Source organism: Bison bison, unplaced genomic scaffold (genome assembly GCF_000754665.1).
Source record: "Bison bison bison isolate TAMUID 2011002044 unplaced genomic scaffold, Bison_UMD1.0 scf7180017864489, whole genome shotgun sequence".
Classification (NCBI taxonomy): Eukaryota; Metazoa; Chordata; class Mammalia; order Artiodactyla; family Bovidae; genus Bison; species Bison bison.
Genome location: NW_011495048.1, coordinates 7,882,103 through 7,898,652, shown reverse-complemented (window position 1 = coordinate 7,898,652; position 16,550 = coordinate 7,882,103). Strand labels below are relative to the sequence as shown.

Genomic DNA, 16,550 nt, shown 5'->3' with positions numbered 1-16,550 from the left:
AGAAGTTCTAGAAACAGAGAGTGGTAATGTACTTAATACCACTTAAAAATGGTTAAATGGTAAATTTTACATCTTGTATATTTTACATACTTTTTAAAAAAGTTCTAAGAGTGGGCTTGGGTCAGAGGCCTTCTACATTTATCTTGGCTGTAAAGCAGCAGCATACATGGAATGAAGCCCACAGGCCCTGAGCCAGTACATAAATACTAGACAAACACAAGCAGCTTCAACATTGCTGGGCAGGATACCCAGTCACCCTGAGTTTAGCACAAAAACTGTTTCCAAGTTCTCTTAAAGCTTGGTTTCCTGGCTTCCTCTCAAATACCCAATCTGTCCACAAGAATAGAACCAGAGAGCCTGAATGGCAACAATCTGAAAGAAGTCCACGAGCTGCCTGTTGGCAGGCTATTAGAAGCTGAGGACTTCACCAGTGCTAAAGCCCTGTTCTCAAACACGGTCAACAAGTTTGCAAAGACAAACACTGATCACTCTTTCTCTCTTTAAATCTTTACACTGAAACATAATATACAGAAAGAAAAGGGCACATCATAAGAAATAATGATATTTTTTAAAGCTCATTAGGAAGAATTTAAGTTCAAAAATCTCAAATGCATCTCTTCATAAATTGGGGCTTTTTAAAAAATAAAATTACTTCAGCACAAAAGCATTTTCTTAATTGCCAAATGTTAAATAATTTCTTTTGATTTATTTTTTTCCCAAGTGTAAGGGCTAGTGATAACAACTAACAAAAAACTCAAATTGTACATTAGATGGGCAACTTAGTAGTAGGGGCTTCCCTTGTAGCTCAGCTGGCAAAGAATCTGCCTACAATGCAGGAGACCTGGGTTCAATTCCTGGGTCTGGAAGATGCCCTGGAAAAGGAAATGGCAACCCACTCCAGTATTCTTGCCTGGAGAATCCCACGGACAGGGGAGCCTGGTAGGCTATAGTCCATGGGGACACAAGAGTCGGACATGACTTAGCGACTAAACCACCCCACCAAACTTAGGTCTAAGACTGTTAAACAAAGACTAAGGTTACCAATTTATACTAACATATTCATACAAAAAACAAGTTATTCCCAATTCCTCACTTTCTTTCATTTCCTCCATCGCTTCCAACACATCCCAAAGCAACTTATCTACATTAAAACATTTCTTCTATCTGCTCACTTCTCTCCACCTTGATTGCTAAAATTATCTCCATCTTCCTGGCTAACGTTCTTACCTGGCCCACCACTATAGCACCTGCTAAGTGTTCTCCTGACTATGCTTTCCCTTTTGGCACTGTAATGATTTTTATTAGTTATCCCTGGGCTTGCCAAGTTTTGAAACATGTTACAACAAAATTTGAAAAGGAAGGAGATCGTCCTAATTATGGGAAAGAGGTAGAAATGTGGGATGAAGACTGTCAGAAGTCCAGGTAAACCCACGAAAACCCATTTTGAAACAAAGTACTAATTTTGGCTCTGTTCATTCTAGATACCTAACCTTGCTAATAAAATGAAAGAGGAAGTTTTCAGAATTTTTGTTTTTACCTTGAAATCCCATTTTACCTACTAATATCACACAGATATTTGGAAGCAAAAGAGAATAGCTTTTAATGTGCAAAAAAACAGTTCCAACCTTGGTGATTTTTTCCCCTAACCTCTCAGAACCATGGCTTCACTCTTGACTATAATAAGCCATCCTTCTCACATGAATTCAGGAACTCTGTGAGGACATAAACCACATTACATCAGTCCCTTGTTTTGAAGCCCTCCAGTGGTTTCCTACTATACTTTGAATAAAAATTCAAATTTCCTACCAAGGCCAACTTCCTGCCTTTGCTGTTCCTTCGGCACGTATTTGGTGCTCTCCAATCACCCTGCCTTCTTAGAGAAGCCTTCCCTCTCTCAAACAAAAGCAAAAGTCCTTTACTTTGAGGTGGGGTCTGGGGGTCCATAATTTTTTAAAGCTCCTTAAGTGAGTCTGATTCACAGCGATGCTGAAAATTACTGTAGTAAATGAGTCTTGCTTTTGCTTGAGACAATTTTTCTGCCAATTTACTTCCCGGTACTTGTTACTACCTATGGTTTGAGAAACTGGAAAATCAACATGTAGGAAAAGTTTTTTTTTTCCCTAAAAAAAAGGAAAGAAAAAAAAAAGTGGTGGGAGGGAGGGAGGTGGAGAGAGAGAAAGGAAGGAAAAAAGTAAGAAGGAAAGAAAGGGCAACCTGTACTAAACTAGTGCCAAAGGTCACACCTATATGCTAAACAAAAGGGTTATGCTCATAAACTCTAGAGAAGTCATACTATCTGTACCACCTTTTTCATTTTTCTTAGTTCACGACACTCTGAATCAGAGATGAAGTCAGCGAAATCAAATGCAAATGTTACCTCCTTAGAACTACCTTTATCAACTTCTTGGATAAAGACAGCCATTTCCTTTTCTGAGCTTTGATAAGGCTCTTCAGTCTCTGATACACTTTCTTACACTACTTACTACTATTTTTTGTTTTCTGTCAGCTCCTTAAGATAAGAGTTGTCCACATTGTTCACAGATATATCCTCAGCACCTACATAGTGCCTGATAGTAGATGCTTAGTAAAATAGTGAGTTATATGATTCGTTTATTCATTCAACAACTATTTCCTGAACATTACGTGCCAAGTAGCATCCTAGACTTTGAGAATATAGCAATGAACAAAACAGCAATAATCTTCATCCCTTTGCATGCTAATATGGAGCACAGACAAGTATAGTAGGTACAATAAAATATACAGCATGGTAGATAGCAGTAAGTGCCAAGAAGAAAAAATAAAGCAGAAAAGACTAATTGATGATGATCAAATGTAGATCAGTGGTTGTCTAGGAACTGTGCTGGAGAGAGAGAGATGGATTGTACAGGGGAAGAAGGAAACTTTTAAGGGATGAATAACCTGCTCTGTCACTTGACTGCCATAGTGGTTTCACAAGTATACACATACACCAGCCAAAATTAATCAAATGGGATACTTCCAATAGATACACTGTACTGTATGGAAATTATAGCTCAATAAAGTTTTCAAAAAATAAAACAGAAAGTAAAGACTAAACTTTAGAGAGGTGGTCAGGGAAAGTGCTATTGAGAAGGTAAATTTTTTTAAATGACCTTAGAAAAATAAGTAAATGAAATAAGATTAAAAAGACCTCAGGAAAGTGAAAAGACTAACTCTAGGATACTTGAATGAAGACCAATCAAGACAGAGAGATCAGCAAATGTGTAGACTCTAAAGAGGGAGCATGCTTAGCATGAGCCATGAATCAGCAAGGAGGCCACTGGGTCTTGCTATAGCAGACTGAGCAGGGGAGAGAGTGATTAATCTGATTGTGATATGAAGGCCCTACAGAGAGATGAACACATTAACTGAGTTGGGCTTTAACAGAGTTACTGTTGACACACTGCTGTGTGTAGAGAATTGCCAAAGGCAGATGCAGAGAGTTCAGTTAGGAGGATGTTCCTACAATCCAGGAGAGAAGTTATGGTGATCTGAACAGAGTAGAGGGGAACAGAGAAGAGTAATCAAATTAAACCCAGCAAGATCTGATGATGGACTAGATGTGGGCATGAGAAGAGGATAGGAAGTAGAGGAATGGAGGTAACACTGACTGAGATGATAAAAAATGAAGGAGGAACAAATAAGGGAGGCAACAGAGGAACTTAGTCTGAGGCATATTCAATTTTTTGATAGCCTTTCCACATTGAGAGTTCTCAAGTACGTCATAAGTATATACATGGAATTTAAGGGAGAAATTCAGTTTGGAAATACAAATTTGGGAGTTGTTAGGGTATCAGTTCAGTTCAGTTCAGTCGCTCAGTCGTGTCCGACTCTTTGCAACCCCATGAATCGCAGCACGTCAGGCGTCCCTGTCCATCACCAACTCCCGGAGTTCACTCAAACTCACGTCCGCCATCCAGCCATCCCATCCTCTGTCGTCCCCTTCTCCTCCTATCCCCAATCCCTCCCAGCATCAGAGTCTTTTCCAATGAGTCAGCTCTTCGCATGAGGTGGCCAAAGTACTGGAGTTTCAGCTTTAGCATCATTCCTTCCAAAGAATACCCAGGACTGATCTCCTTTAGAATAGACAGTATTTAAATCCATTAAACAAATAAGACCACCTAGGAAGTGTGTGGAGGTGTATGGAGAAGTGTGTGGAGAAGTACCCACTCCAGTACTCTTGCCTGGCAAATCCCATGGATGGAGGAGCCTGGAAGGCTGCAGTCCATGGGGTTGCTAAGAGTCAGACACAATTGAGCGACTTCACTTTCACTTTTCATTTTCATGCATTGGAGAAGGAAATGGCAAACCACTCCAGTGTTCTTGCCTGGAAAATCCCAGGGACGAGGGAGCCTAGTGGGCTGCCATCTCTGGGGTCGCACAGAGTCGGACAGGACTGAAGTGACTTAGCAGCAGCAGCAGCAGCAGCAGGAAGTGTGTTGCAGATAGGGAAGAAAACAAGACCAAAACTTAAGCTCAGGGACACTTCAACATTGAGAAGCTGGGGAAATAAGAAAGAGTCAGCAAGAAAAATATGAAAAGGGGGGGAAAAAAAAAACACACTAGAAATTAGAAGGAAAATTAGGCAACTATGGTGTCTTAGAAGACAAGTGTTTCAAAGAATAGAGAATTCAAGTATGTCAAATGTTGTTCATAAGTTTCAAAGGTTGTCACTTAAGACTAAAATAAATGCAAAAATATTATATAAATTTTTGAACAAAGGCTTAAGAAAATCAACTGTATTAACAGTAGACCAGTCTAATCTTTAACACATTAAAATATTAAATGCCACTTATTACTACATAATTCTTACATTAAAATACCCCAAAAATGCCAACTTTTTAACTGATAAATTATCGACTACTGAAAAGTGCTGATTTTAATTGTTTCAAAACTAGATGATCACTTAAATTTTTTCCCCCACTGGCTATTACATATTCTCTATTCATTCTAATTAGAAATGCTAACAAAAGTTTTCTAGCATCTTTTTTCTTTTGTAAAACATTTCCTTCTGTACAAGGTATTTTTGCAAATAGCTAATTCAGAGTTAGCCAGAATTTAAATATTAAGTTTTCAGTCTCCGTGTTTGTTTAACAAAAATGAACACAATAAAAATCACAACGGCTTTCAACGAGGACCAAATTTTTTACTCTATTTATTTTCTGTGTTGTTATAGACCTTGGGCACTGTCCTTCTACAAATTATATCTTGGAACTGTAAGTTTAGGACTACAACTTTAGAAAACAAACTAATATGAAATATATGTTAGAGCTACAAAAAGGGTTGACCTATTTAGAACTAAAGTTTAAATAAACCCAATATTTGAAACTTTATATAAAATATAAAATGGAAAATTCCTTTATTAAAAAAAAAGTATTCTAAATTGATTTAAAGCATCCTCAAGCTGTTAAATTTCATCAATCCATAATGACAAAGGGTGGTTTGTTAGATTAGTTTGACTAATTTCTCTGGAGGCTTTCCTTTATTACATTGTTAAAAGTGAAAATCCAACTTTAAAAACAAGAATTATCAGAAATAGGCCAAGTATTACAACTTGTATAACTAAATAAGATTATCCAAGCTATTGCAACGTGATCTCAAAATGGTGACTAAGTGCTAATTCTCTATATCCCATCCTTACAAATTTCCCCACATACTGATACATATACAGATAAGTGTATATATATGTATGTAAAAGAGAAAGGCATGAGAAAGAGAGAATGTGTTTTAAACTTTGCTTCTTCTCCTATGACACAAAGCAGGGAGTTGTGGTGGCTGTGCTCAGGCTTAAAAGGCTACAATAGTAAGTAAGAGCGCTCGGCATAAAACTGATAATTACTCAGGTTTTAGCAGGTTCTTGCTCCTTACCAGACAGAATTATACAAGGAGATCAGTGTACATTGTTTTAGAAGGAATTGTGCAAATTAAAAATAAGTGACTACTTTCTTTGAGATTAGATATTTACCTATGTTTCAGACAAAATACTGGCCTTTTAATCCAGAGCCAAATCTGTCTTAATCTAAGAAATGAGAGCATGTTTATCATTGTTTGGGCTTCCTGATGGCTCAGATGGTAAAGAATCTGTGCACAACACAGGAGACCCAAGTTTGATTCCTGAGTTGGGAAGATCTCTTGGACAAGGGAATGGCTACCCAATCCAGTATTCTTGTCTGGAGAATTCCATGGACAGAGGAGCCTGGGGGCTACAGTCCCTGGGGTCTGACATGACTGAGCAACTTTCATTGATACTCACTCACCATTGTATATAATCTCTTGATATCGCATATCTTATCTAACTTATCTAACTGTTTGAAAACGACAGGACTGCATATCTGATGAGATGGGGAGAAAAAAAAAACAGATTAGTAAAGGTAGACTCTACTTCTTCCTTATGTAGGCTAAAAACATAGCCCAAAACTAGAGTGCTTGATACACTAAACTTTGTCTAGAAAAGGCAACATTAGCCATTTTTTAAAAATGACAATAAAGAAACAGAGCTTTATACTTCAGGATCTCTACAGGCGGGGAATCTCTAAATACTTAAGAAAAAACAATTTAGCAGAAGAAAGAAGAAATAATTCACTACGAGATGGTTTAGCATGGAAGTTGTGGCAAAATGTTTCCTCACAAAATGTCTTACTGGTCTTGAAAAACAAGAAGTTACAAAAGAAAAACTAGCATGTCTTTATAAAAAGCCAAAATTGAGGCTCAAAAGAGAGAAGTAACTATATAGGAGACTCTACTAAGCATATAAAGGATCCCCCCCCACCCAAAGAATGTTACTGTTTAAAAAAAGAAAAACATTCTACGAGAAATTCTGTTTCAGTTCCAGGAAAGACAAACACAACAGTGGTTCTGACTAAGTAAGCAAAACAATGAAACTTTTCTAATATACACACCAGTCCTCAAGGCTTAGGTCTCTCTATGATTTATGATAAAACAAGAAGGATATCAATTATACAAGTAAAGCACTGATGTTCTTCCCTTTGGACATGAAATGTTCACCTCAAACTTTTCTGTGTACTTTTACGACTCAATTCATGTTTTATTCCTACAAAAATTTTATTTCTGTTGAAGAAAAGCATTTACTATAAGAAAGGTAATTAGGTTACTAGTGCATAGTCATTTTCTCTAGCTTTGCATACTTACATAAATATTTACTTCCTTAGTAACTTCTCTATTACTTTGGCTTCCTCATACTTCAAAGGTATTATATATTGCAGTTAATAAGAGAGAAAAAAAAAAAAAAAAGAGGTAATACATGCACTTGGCTGCCAACTGTCAAATGTACTTTTTGGACCAAAGAAAGAAGTAATGCAAACTGGGTAGGAGAGAGAAACTTAAGCAGGGAGGTGGGGGGAAACCCAAAAACCTACCACCATGACATCTAGTACCTGAATAAATAGTCCTCAGTCAGTTCAGCCGCTCAGTCATGTCTAGCTCTTTGCAACTGGAGCACACCAGGATTCCTTTGTCCATCACCAACTCCCAGAGCTTGCTCAAACTCATGTCCATCGAGTCAGTGATGCCATCCAACTATTTCATCCTCTGTCATCCCCTTCTTCTCCTGCCTTCAGTCTTTCCCAACATCAGGGTCTTTTCCGATGAGTCAGTTCTTCGCATCAGGTGGCCAAAGTATTGGAGCTTCAGCTTCAGCATCAGTCCTTCCAATGAATATTCAGGACTGATTTCCTTTAGGATGGACTGGTTGGATCTCCTTGCAGTCCAAGGGACTCTCAAGAGTCTTCTCCAACACCACAGTTTGGAAGAATCAGTTTTTTTGGCGCTCAGCTGTCTCTATGGTCCAACTCTCACATCCATACGTGACTACTAGAAAAACCATAGCTTTGACTAGACAGACTTTTGTTGGCAAATAATATCTCTGCTTTTTAATATGCTATCCAGGTCTGTCATAGCTTTTCTTCCAAGAAGCAAGCATCTTTTAATTTCATGGCTGCAGTCACCATCGGCAGTGATCTTGGAGCCCCCAAAAATAAAGTCTGTCACTGTTTCCATTGTTTCCCCATCTATTTGCCATGAAGTGATGGGACTGGATGCCATGATCTTTGTTTTTCGAATGTTGAGTTTTAAGCCAGCTTTTTTCAGTCTCCTCTTTCACTTTCATCAAGAGGCTCTTCAGCTCCTCTTCACTTTCTGCCGTAAGGGTGGTGTCATCTGCATATCTGAGGTTATTGATATTTCTCCTGGCAATCTTGATTCCAGGTTGTGCTCCATCCAGCCCAGCATTTAGCATGATGTACTCTGTATAGAAGTTAAATAAGCACAGTGACAATATACAGCCTTGATGTACTCCTTTCCCAATTTGGAACCAGTTTGTTGTTCCATGTCCGGTTCTAACTGTTGCTTCTTGACCTACAGATTTCTCAGGAGCCAGGTCAAGTGGTCTGGTATTCCCATCTCTTGAAGAATTTTCCACAGTTTGTTGTGATCCACACTGTCAAAGGCTTTAGTGTAGTCATCAATAAAGCAGTAGTAGATGTTTTTCTGGAACTCTCTTGCTTTTTCTATGATCCAGTGGATGTTTGACCTCTGGTTCCTCTGCCTTTTCTAAATAGTCCTCAAGCACTTCACAAATTATGGCAAGTAGAACTAACAGGCCAACATCATTCTCACTGTAAAAATTTAATGCCAAGCTCTATTAACATTTTAAATCAGAGTATTTTGCTACCTTTAACACAGTAGTTCTCAATCCTGGATGAATACTGAAATCACCAGTTTTAGTTGGCTTTTTTTTTGGTTTGTTTGTATTTTGGCCACACAACAGGGCATGCAGGATTTTAGTTTCCTGACCAAGGATCAAACCTGTAACCCCTGCAGTGGAGTCTTAACCACTGGATGGCCTGGAAAGTCCCCACCCTTTTTTTGAAATCACCAATTTTAAAGAATTCTGATGCCCAGGTCCCATTCCCACAGATTCTTCTCTCTTTTTTTTTTTATTTTTTAAAAAATGTATTATATTTTTGGCTGTGCTGAGTCTCTGTTGCTGTGCGGACTTTTCTCTAATTGAGACTAGAGAGGCTACTCTCTAGTTGCAATATTCAGGCTTCTCAATGTAGTGGCTTCTCTTGTGGAGCACAGGTTTAGGCATGCAGGCTTCAGCCACTGTGGCATGTGGGCTTGGCAGTTGAGGCCCCTGGGCTCTAGAGCACAGGCTCAGTAATTGTGGCCCATGGGCTTAGGTGCTCCATGGCATGTGCAATATTCCTAGATCAGGGATCAAGCCTGTGTCTTCTGCATTGGCAGGCAGATTCTTTATAACTGAGCCACCGGGGAAGCCTTCCATAAATTCTTATTTAATTAGTGTGAAGTGTGTCCAGAGCATGAAAACTGTTAAAGATCCAAAACTCATTCTTATATGCAGCACTGACCAAGAACCACAGATTTAAAACGACACAAAATGAACAAACAAGGTGATTTAGTTGATTGAGATATATGAACAGACACACACACCAGAGTTCAGAAAAGTTGATCATTCTTCTTAGAAGCAACCTCTTAATACCCTAGCATCATTAATTCTCTAACAAACTCATCCAATGACAGTACTGTGAAAATAACTTAGCCTTTGTTGCCTATGTATGTTCTAAAAATTGACTTAGTAGAGTATGTTATAAATAATATTCACCTAGAAGCTGACAGAAGTACTAACCAAGGATCCAGGTCTCACAAAAACATTTCCGGTAGGATCTGCGTTGTATATTTTACCACCATTCTAGTTGTCTAGTTTCTATTACAGTTTACTTTTTTCTTTACACCTTTTCTTGATTTAAGAATATATTTGCAGTCAAAGAATTTCTGTGGGTTTAAGTACATTTCCAATCATTTGCATAATGATCATTTTCTTTACAACTTTGAAGTATAAATAATGTACAATAAACTGCATATCTAAAGTATGCAATTTCATAAGTTTGATATACATATACATCCATAAACCTGTTGTCACAATGAACATAAACATTTCTACCACACTTAAAAATTTTCATGCATTTTCTGGGATTTTATATGAGTAGAATCATACATTATGCTAAAAAAACTTTTCCTCTGGCTTATTTCACTCAGCAAATGATTTTGAGATTCAACTGTTTTGTTATATATATCAAAAGTTCTTTCCCTCTTATTGCTCAGTGATATTTCTATCAATGCTCTTGATTACCACATTGTATACCTAACATATTTTCTTGGCACAGACTATTGTGAGAAGCTAAAAAAGCTCCTCGATGTAGGCATCAATGATTTTTGGAAAAACTAGGTCTGGTGATCCCCATTTTAATTCTCCCTTTACCACTTAGCAGCTGTGTCTGAGGCAAGTCACTTATCTGCCTCGTATACCTTCTCTAGAAAATGGGCATATATGTCACCTCACCTATGTAAGTTACCTTAGACAAGTGCTTAAAGACTCTCTGACTTGGACCTATTGATTCTACTGAAATAGGTAAACCTTCTAGAAAAACAGCAATGCTTGTTTGTTTACATACTGCCTGTGGCTGCTTCTGAGCTGCAGCAAGAAAGATGAGTACTTGTGACAGAAACTATATAGCTGTCAAGTCTAAAATATCTGTCCTCTTAAAAAAAGCTTACCAACTTATTCTAAATAATCATGAAATGTTCCTGAAGCTAGCTAAAAAACATCTGTAGTGATGTTTAGAATTACTGATTGACAAAAAAACATTTCACTATTTTTAAAAAAGTTTTTTTTTTACTTTAGCTAACAAAATGAAAGGAAAATCATATGAACTCAAAAATAGATTTTTAAAATCCCTGTGTCAGTACCCAGTAAGTTTAGATGGCATATAAAATCAAAAGGCACATTATAAACCCTAGCTCAAAAAATACTAGGAAAATATCCAGTTAAAGGAATACTGTAATAGTTTTCTTCCCAGGTGGCACTTAGTGGTAAAGAACCCGCCTGCCAATCAGAAGAGGTTAAGAGATGCGGTTCGATCCCAGGGTTGCGAAGATCCCCTGGAGGAGGACATGGCTACCCACTCCAGTATTCTTGCCTGGAGAATCTCATGGACAGAGGAGCCTGGTGGACTACCAGGGTGGCAAACAATCGGACACAACTGAAGTGACTTATTAGCACAGCACATGGTTTTCTAGCAAAGTCAAAGCAGATACATATGTTTGCATCTTCTTGCCCAATAACAAATACTAGAAGACAAAATGAAATAATCACTACTGCCAGCATAAAAAACGAATAGCCTATACAAATGGCTGGTGAAACTGAAATATCCAAGAATACTTTCTGCACCTTCTTAAATGTCTGATTTTTGGTCTAGGAATTAATTGGAGTGGTTAAGAAAATGGACTTTAGGATCAGAGAAACCAAAGTCATAAAGGCTTGCAAAATAAAGGAATAAAAGGACCTCAAAATAAATTTTGCAAAAGTACAATTTTTAAAAAATTTATTTAAAAATAAAAAATTAAATTTAAAAAAATTTAATCTTTAAATTAAAATTTAAAAGTCATTAGAGAACTACAAATACTGAACAATCCTAAGAAACTCAAGAAGGGAATATGTGAGGAAATCTGCCAGCTAAAAAATGTTCTCCTTATTAGAAGAAAAGAAATACATTTCTATTATAGCATGTAACAGAACCACTTATTTGATTATTTACCTGGGAATAAATCTAATTAGCTAATTCAGTGATCTGGGTTTTCTCTTCTTAATTACAAGTTGCTGCTTTTTCCTCCGCAAAAGACATATACCAGGTCATTAAAAGTCTGATCTGGCAGTCACGTGACTGCCAGTTCAAAATGACTTCAAGAAAAGCCATGCCATAACGACACTGGAAAATGAAAGGAAAGCAGTGAGTGAGTGAGTGAGAGTCGCTCAGTCGTGTCTGACTCTTTGTGATCCCATGGACTAGAGCCCACCAAGCTCCTCTGTCCATGGAATTCTCCAGGCAAGAGTACTGGAGTGAGTTGCCATTTCCTTCTCCATCGCAAGGAAAGCAGTACTGTTTTATAAATAATCAGTATCAATTAAAAATTATTTGTAGGCTCAGGGACAGAAACAGTACATACTCAGGGTCTTTAGGACAATACTGTAATTAAAATACGTGGCCTCTTATACCTAAATGCCTATAAAGATGAGTTTTGTGAGTCAGTTTTGTTCTGTGCTGTTTAATCTTAATTTCTGGTCTTTATTTAGCATTTTTATCATTGCCTTGGAGATTCTGAATGCGGAGATCTAACCAGAAGGGAGCAGTGGACAACTTCTGTGCAGTCACCTCATTGGTCCATTTTGTTCCTCTGAGATAGCTATACCAGAGGCTGGTGGCTTTCAGACTCAATCCACAACTGAGAATATCCACATTTTCAGATGATTTCTATCTCTGAAAAAGGATTCTAAAAAGCAGAATCTTTTCCTATTATCATCTCTGCAAACAAAGACTGTAAAATAAATTGTTCTGAATGTATGGCTAACATGTAATAGAAAATATAGTTTACAAAGGGGAATTGATCAAAGTTTGAACTCACCTGTCCACTTTTCCCTATTTCCAGCTCCATGATGGCAACAGGAGTATGTATTTGAGCTGAGTGTCTTGACTGCGATTTGCCATCAACTCTCCAGCTCAAGCTCCGAAGCCCTCTGTCCCAGCAGCTCTGGTTCATAAGACTCTCTCGGATTTTTGTCTTATGGCTCTTCCAGAACTTGGAAATGACAGCAGCTTGCTCAGATGTGATCCCTCCTTGCTTTTTGGTTTGAGCAGTCAAAAATGCCTCCAGCTGGTTGAAATCCATGTCTGCAGATGCAATAGACTAAAGACAGAAAAAGGAATAAATTTGAATTTGTTAGATAACTAGAAAAAGATAGTTTCTTAACCACAGATCACACTTTTAAATGATTCTTAATCACTGAATAATCTTTCAAAAAGGGTCATCAAGGCCTTCCCTGGTGGTCCAGTGGTTGAGAGTCCACCTGCTAATGCAGGGGACACAGGTTCAATCCCTGGTCTGGAAAGATCCCACATGCCATGGAGCACCAAACCCTGCTGCAGCACAACAACTGAGCCAGCACTCCAGAGTCTGCGAGCCATAAATACTGGAACCATGCCCCACAGCTACTGAAGCCCACAGGCCCTAGAGCCCGTGCTCCACAACAAGAGAAGCCATCACGATGAGAAGTCCATGCACTCCAACTAGAGAGTAGTCCATGCTCGATGCAACTAGACAAAGCCCATGCACAGCAATGAAGACCCAGCACAGCCAAATAAATAAATCTTTTTTAAAAAGGTCATCAAAAGACAGTAATGAGAATAAGCTCTTCATAAGTACAAAAATATTCCCTTTGAAAATACTGAATATCAGAAAAGCTACTGTTAAAAATTTCACATTGGGAATTCCCTGGTGGTCCAGTAGACAGGACTCCATGCTCTCACTGCTGAGGACCCAGGTTCAATCCCTGGTTGGGGAACAAAGATCTCAGAAGCCATAAGACATGGCCAAAAGAAAAAAAAAAATCCACATCACTCAAATTCTCTACTAATAACTATAATCTATAAATATCCAGTTCCATGATGAGAAAATAATAAATAAAAATATAAACATAAAATAATAAGATGAGAGTAAAATGAATTAGTGCTCTGATGAAATCTTCTGTAATTTCACAGTGCCTTATAGCCAGGCTTGGTTTGATATACTATAAATGTGTGATGCCTTGTCCATAAGAAGTACTAAGTAAATTTTGTTAAATGTATTATTTTAGATTTGTAGCCTATCTTCAACCAAATAGTTCATATTCAATAATACTACTCTAAAGTATACTACATTATGTTTTTCCATAAATTTTCAAACCTTAACTGCCACTGCTGTTCTGAGAAGAATAAGCAGCTAAACTGAAGTGGGAAATCATCAAAGGGCTCAGGCAATGGAGCCTTGGATAGGACAGTGATGTTTAATACTTCATTTCAGAACAAGCTTTCCCCTGCCTGACCAAAAGTTCCAAACCAAAATACAATACCTCCTTTCTCTGGGCACAGTGACTGACCCAAATTAATCTCCCAATTTAGAGTAGGTGGAGAAGTGGTTTTGCCTCTTGGGTGTGATGGTACCAGAAGAATATGAGGCTAGATGGTTGCAAACAGTCATCTTTGATTTTCTGGCAAAATATCTGACTGCAAAAAAAGATGAAAATGTATTCTAATGGAGTGCTATCCCTGTTCTGTGATCCCCAAGGCCCTGGTTCCTACAGACCTCTCTTCGACTCCATGTTATCTCAGCATCTTTTCCACCTGTAGACACCAAAAAATCCCATTTACTATTCAAAATAGTTTAAGCTGTAGAGCTATCATTTGGAAGCAAGAGTTCTACCTAAACTTAAGCATTAGAAATGAGAACAGAGGAATGTAAAGGTAGGTAGTGTACACACAGAATATAGGCAGAATGGGTGGAACAGAGGCTGAAAGACAAACATGTTGTCTTTCATTCCTCTATTAATATAAAAGTTGTACAATAAATGTTAGAACATAAAGGCATTTCTCATAACAATTCAACATACATTTACTGAATATCTGCCTATTTACCAGGTATAAGGGTCCAAAATTTCTGGCTATGTGACTCAACAGAAACACTAACTTGTATAATATACTATAATTAAATAAAATTATTTCTACTGGCACTTTGCTTCACAATATCACAGCACAACACAGCTGATGTGTATCATTCTTTTCCTCAAAGCATATCAAGAAATCTACTCTGATTTAACTTCACTTGTGACAGAAGTTATTTTGATTGGATTCCAATCAATAATACCTTGAACTAAAATCAGTTCACCTAAAAAAATGTGTTACCATCTCTATAACATAGTTTTCTTTTTTTTTGCCCAGTGTGTCCTGCAGGATGTAGTTTGCCAACCCTGCTCAAGAACATGCTACAAAAAAAACTGACACATGTCCCACATGACTTGGCAGTGTCCCATCTAAGATCATGTGGAAAGAAAACCTGTTTATAATTACTTGGACCTAGAAATTAGTCTTTTACTTTTTACATCAAAAAAAGTATTTTTTGCACAGTTTTAGTAAGTTCTGAATTTTCCAGGAATGCAACTAACGTAGCTTGTACTTTGGTCAGAACTTTATAAACAGGCTATCAAGTATTTTACAAAATCTCATTACCAGAGGCAATACCATTCGTATTTTTATATCTAAACTACCAAACCATCTATATCTGTCTGTACTTATTGCTGCACATTCACTACATATATACTTATTGCTGCATATTCATTATATATATATATATATATTCACTAAATATATACCTGCAAGTATTTAATTCATTATATGTTCTAATTCAGTAATGTTTCAACATTTACATTTTTTTTTTTTTGGCTGCACCATATGGCATGCAGGACCTTAGTTCCTGACCAAGGATTGAACCTGCTTCCCCTGCAGTGGAAGCACAAAGTCTTAGTGGAAGCAAAAGTTCCTCAACACTCACATTTTTAAATATATATTTTAAATTACTTTACTTTTTTATTTTCCTCATAACTTTACATTATACTCATGTCACCATACTGATTAGAAATTATACATATTAACTTTATTATATGTGAATTATAATTACATATGTATTTCATTTAAGGTTAAAAAGAACTCTATAGTCAGGTCACTCAAGATGGCTGTTCTCTTGTTCTCTGTACATCCCCTGCCTAACAGCGCCTGCTTTACTCACATGACCGACCTTACAAACTTGTTCCAGGCCCCAGCTAGTGGCTCTTTTTATCAAAAGGTTGATGAGGGGTGTGGGCCTCTGATTTCCCTGGTAACTAATGAGCCAATTTGACATAATTCCCCCTATAACTGGCAATCTCCTCTTCCATATGGACACGAATAAGTGACTAAACTATCCCTTCCACCCAGGAGTGAAACCTGCCACGATGTCCGCTCTACCATCTGCTGCACATGGTGGGGTGCTGCTCCAGGACCTTGTTTCAGATGTGTAAGCTCCCTCATCCATTAAACCAAAAAGCAAGAGTTAGAACCAGATATGGAACAACGGACTGGTTCAAAATAGGGAAAGGAGTACATCAAGGCTGTGTAATGTCACCCTGCTTATTTAATCCATATGCAGAGCACATAATTAGAAATGCTGGCTGAATGAAGCTCAAGCTGAAATCAAGATTACCAGGAGAAATATCAATAACCTCAGATATGCAGATGACACCATCCTAATGGCAAAAAGTGAAGAGGAACTAAAGAGCCTCTTGATGAGGCTGAAGGTGAAAAAAGAGAGTGAAAAAGTTGGTTAAAAAAAGCAACCTAAACTAATAATAAAGAAAAAGTAAACTAATGTATGGATGTGAGAGTTGGACCATAAAGAAAGCTGAGCACCAAAGAATTAATGCTTTTGTACTGTGGTATTGGAGAAGATTCTTGAGAGTCCCTTGGATGGCAAGGAAATCAAACCAGTCAATCTGAAAGGAAATCAATCCTAAATATTCACTGGAAGGACTGATGCTGAAGCTGAAGCTCCAATACTTTGGCCACCTGATGCGAAGAACTGACTCATTG

General features: G+C 37.7%; 1 protein-coding gene across 1 annotated transcript in view; it reads right to left on the bottom strand.

The window, feature by feature from the left end:
- Window positions 1-16,550, bottom strand: part of COMMD1 (copper metabolism (Murr1) domain containing 1) — a 175,727-nt gene that overhangs the window by 91,064 nt on the left and 68,113 nt on the right. The window contains exon 3 of the mRNA XM_010863281.1: window positions 12,520-12,801. Coding sequence (XP_010861583.1) covers window positions 12,520-12,801 — 282 coding nt within the window. The remainder of the gene's footprint in view (window positions 1-12,519; window positions 12,802-16,550) is intronic.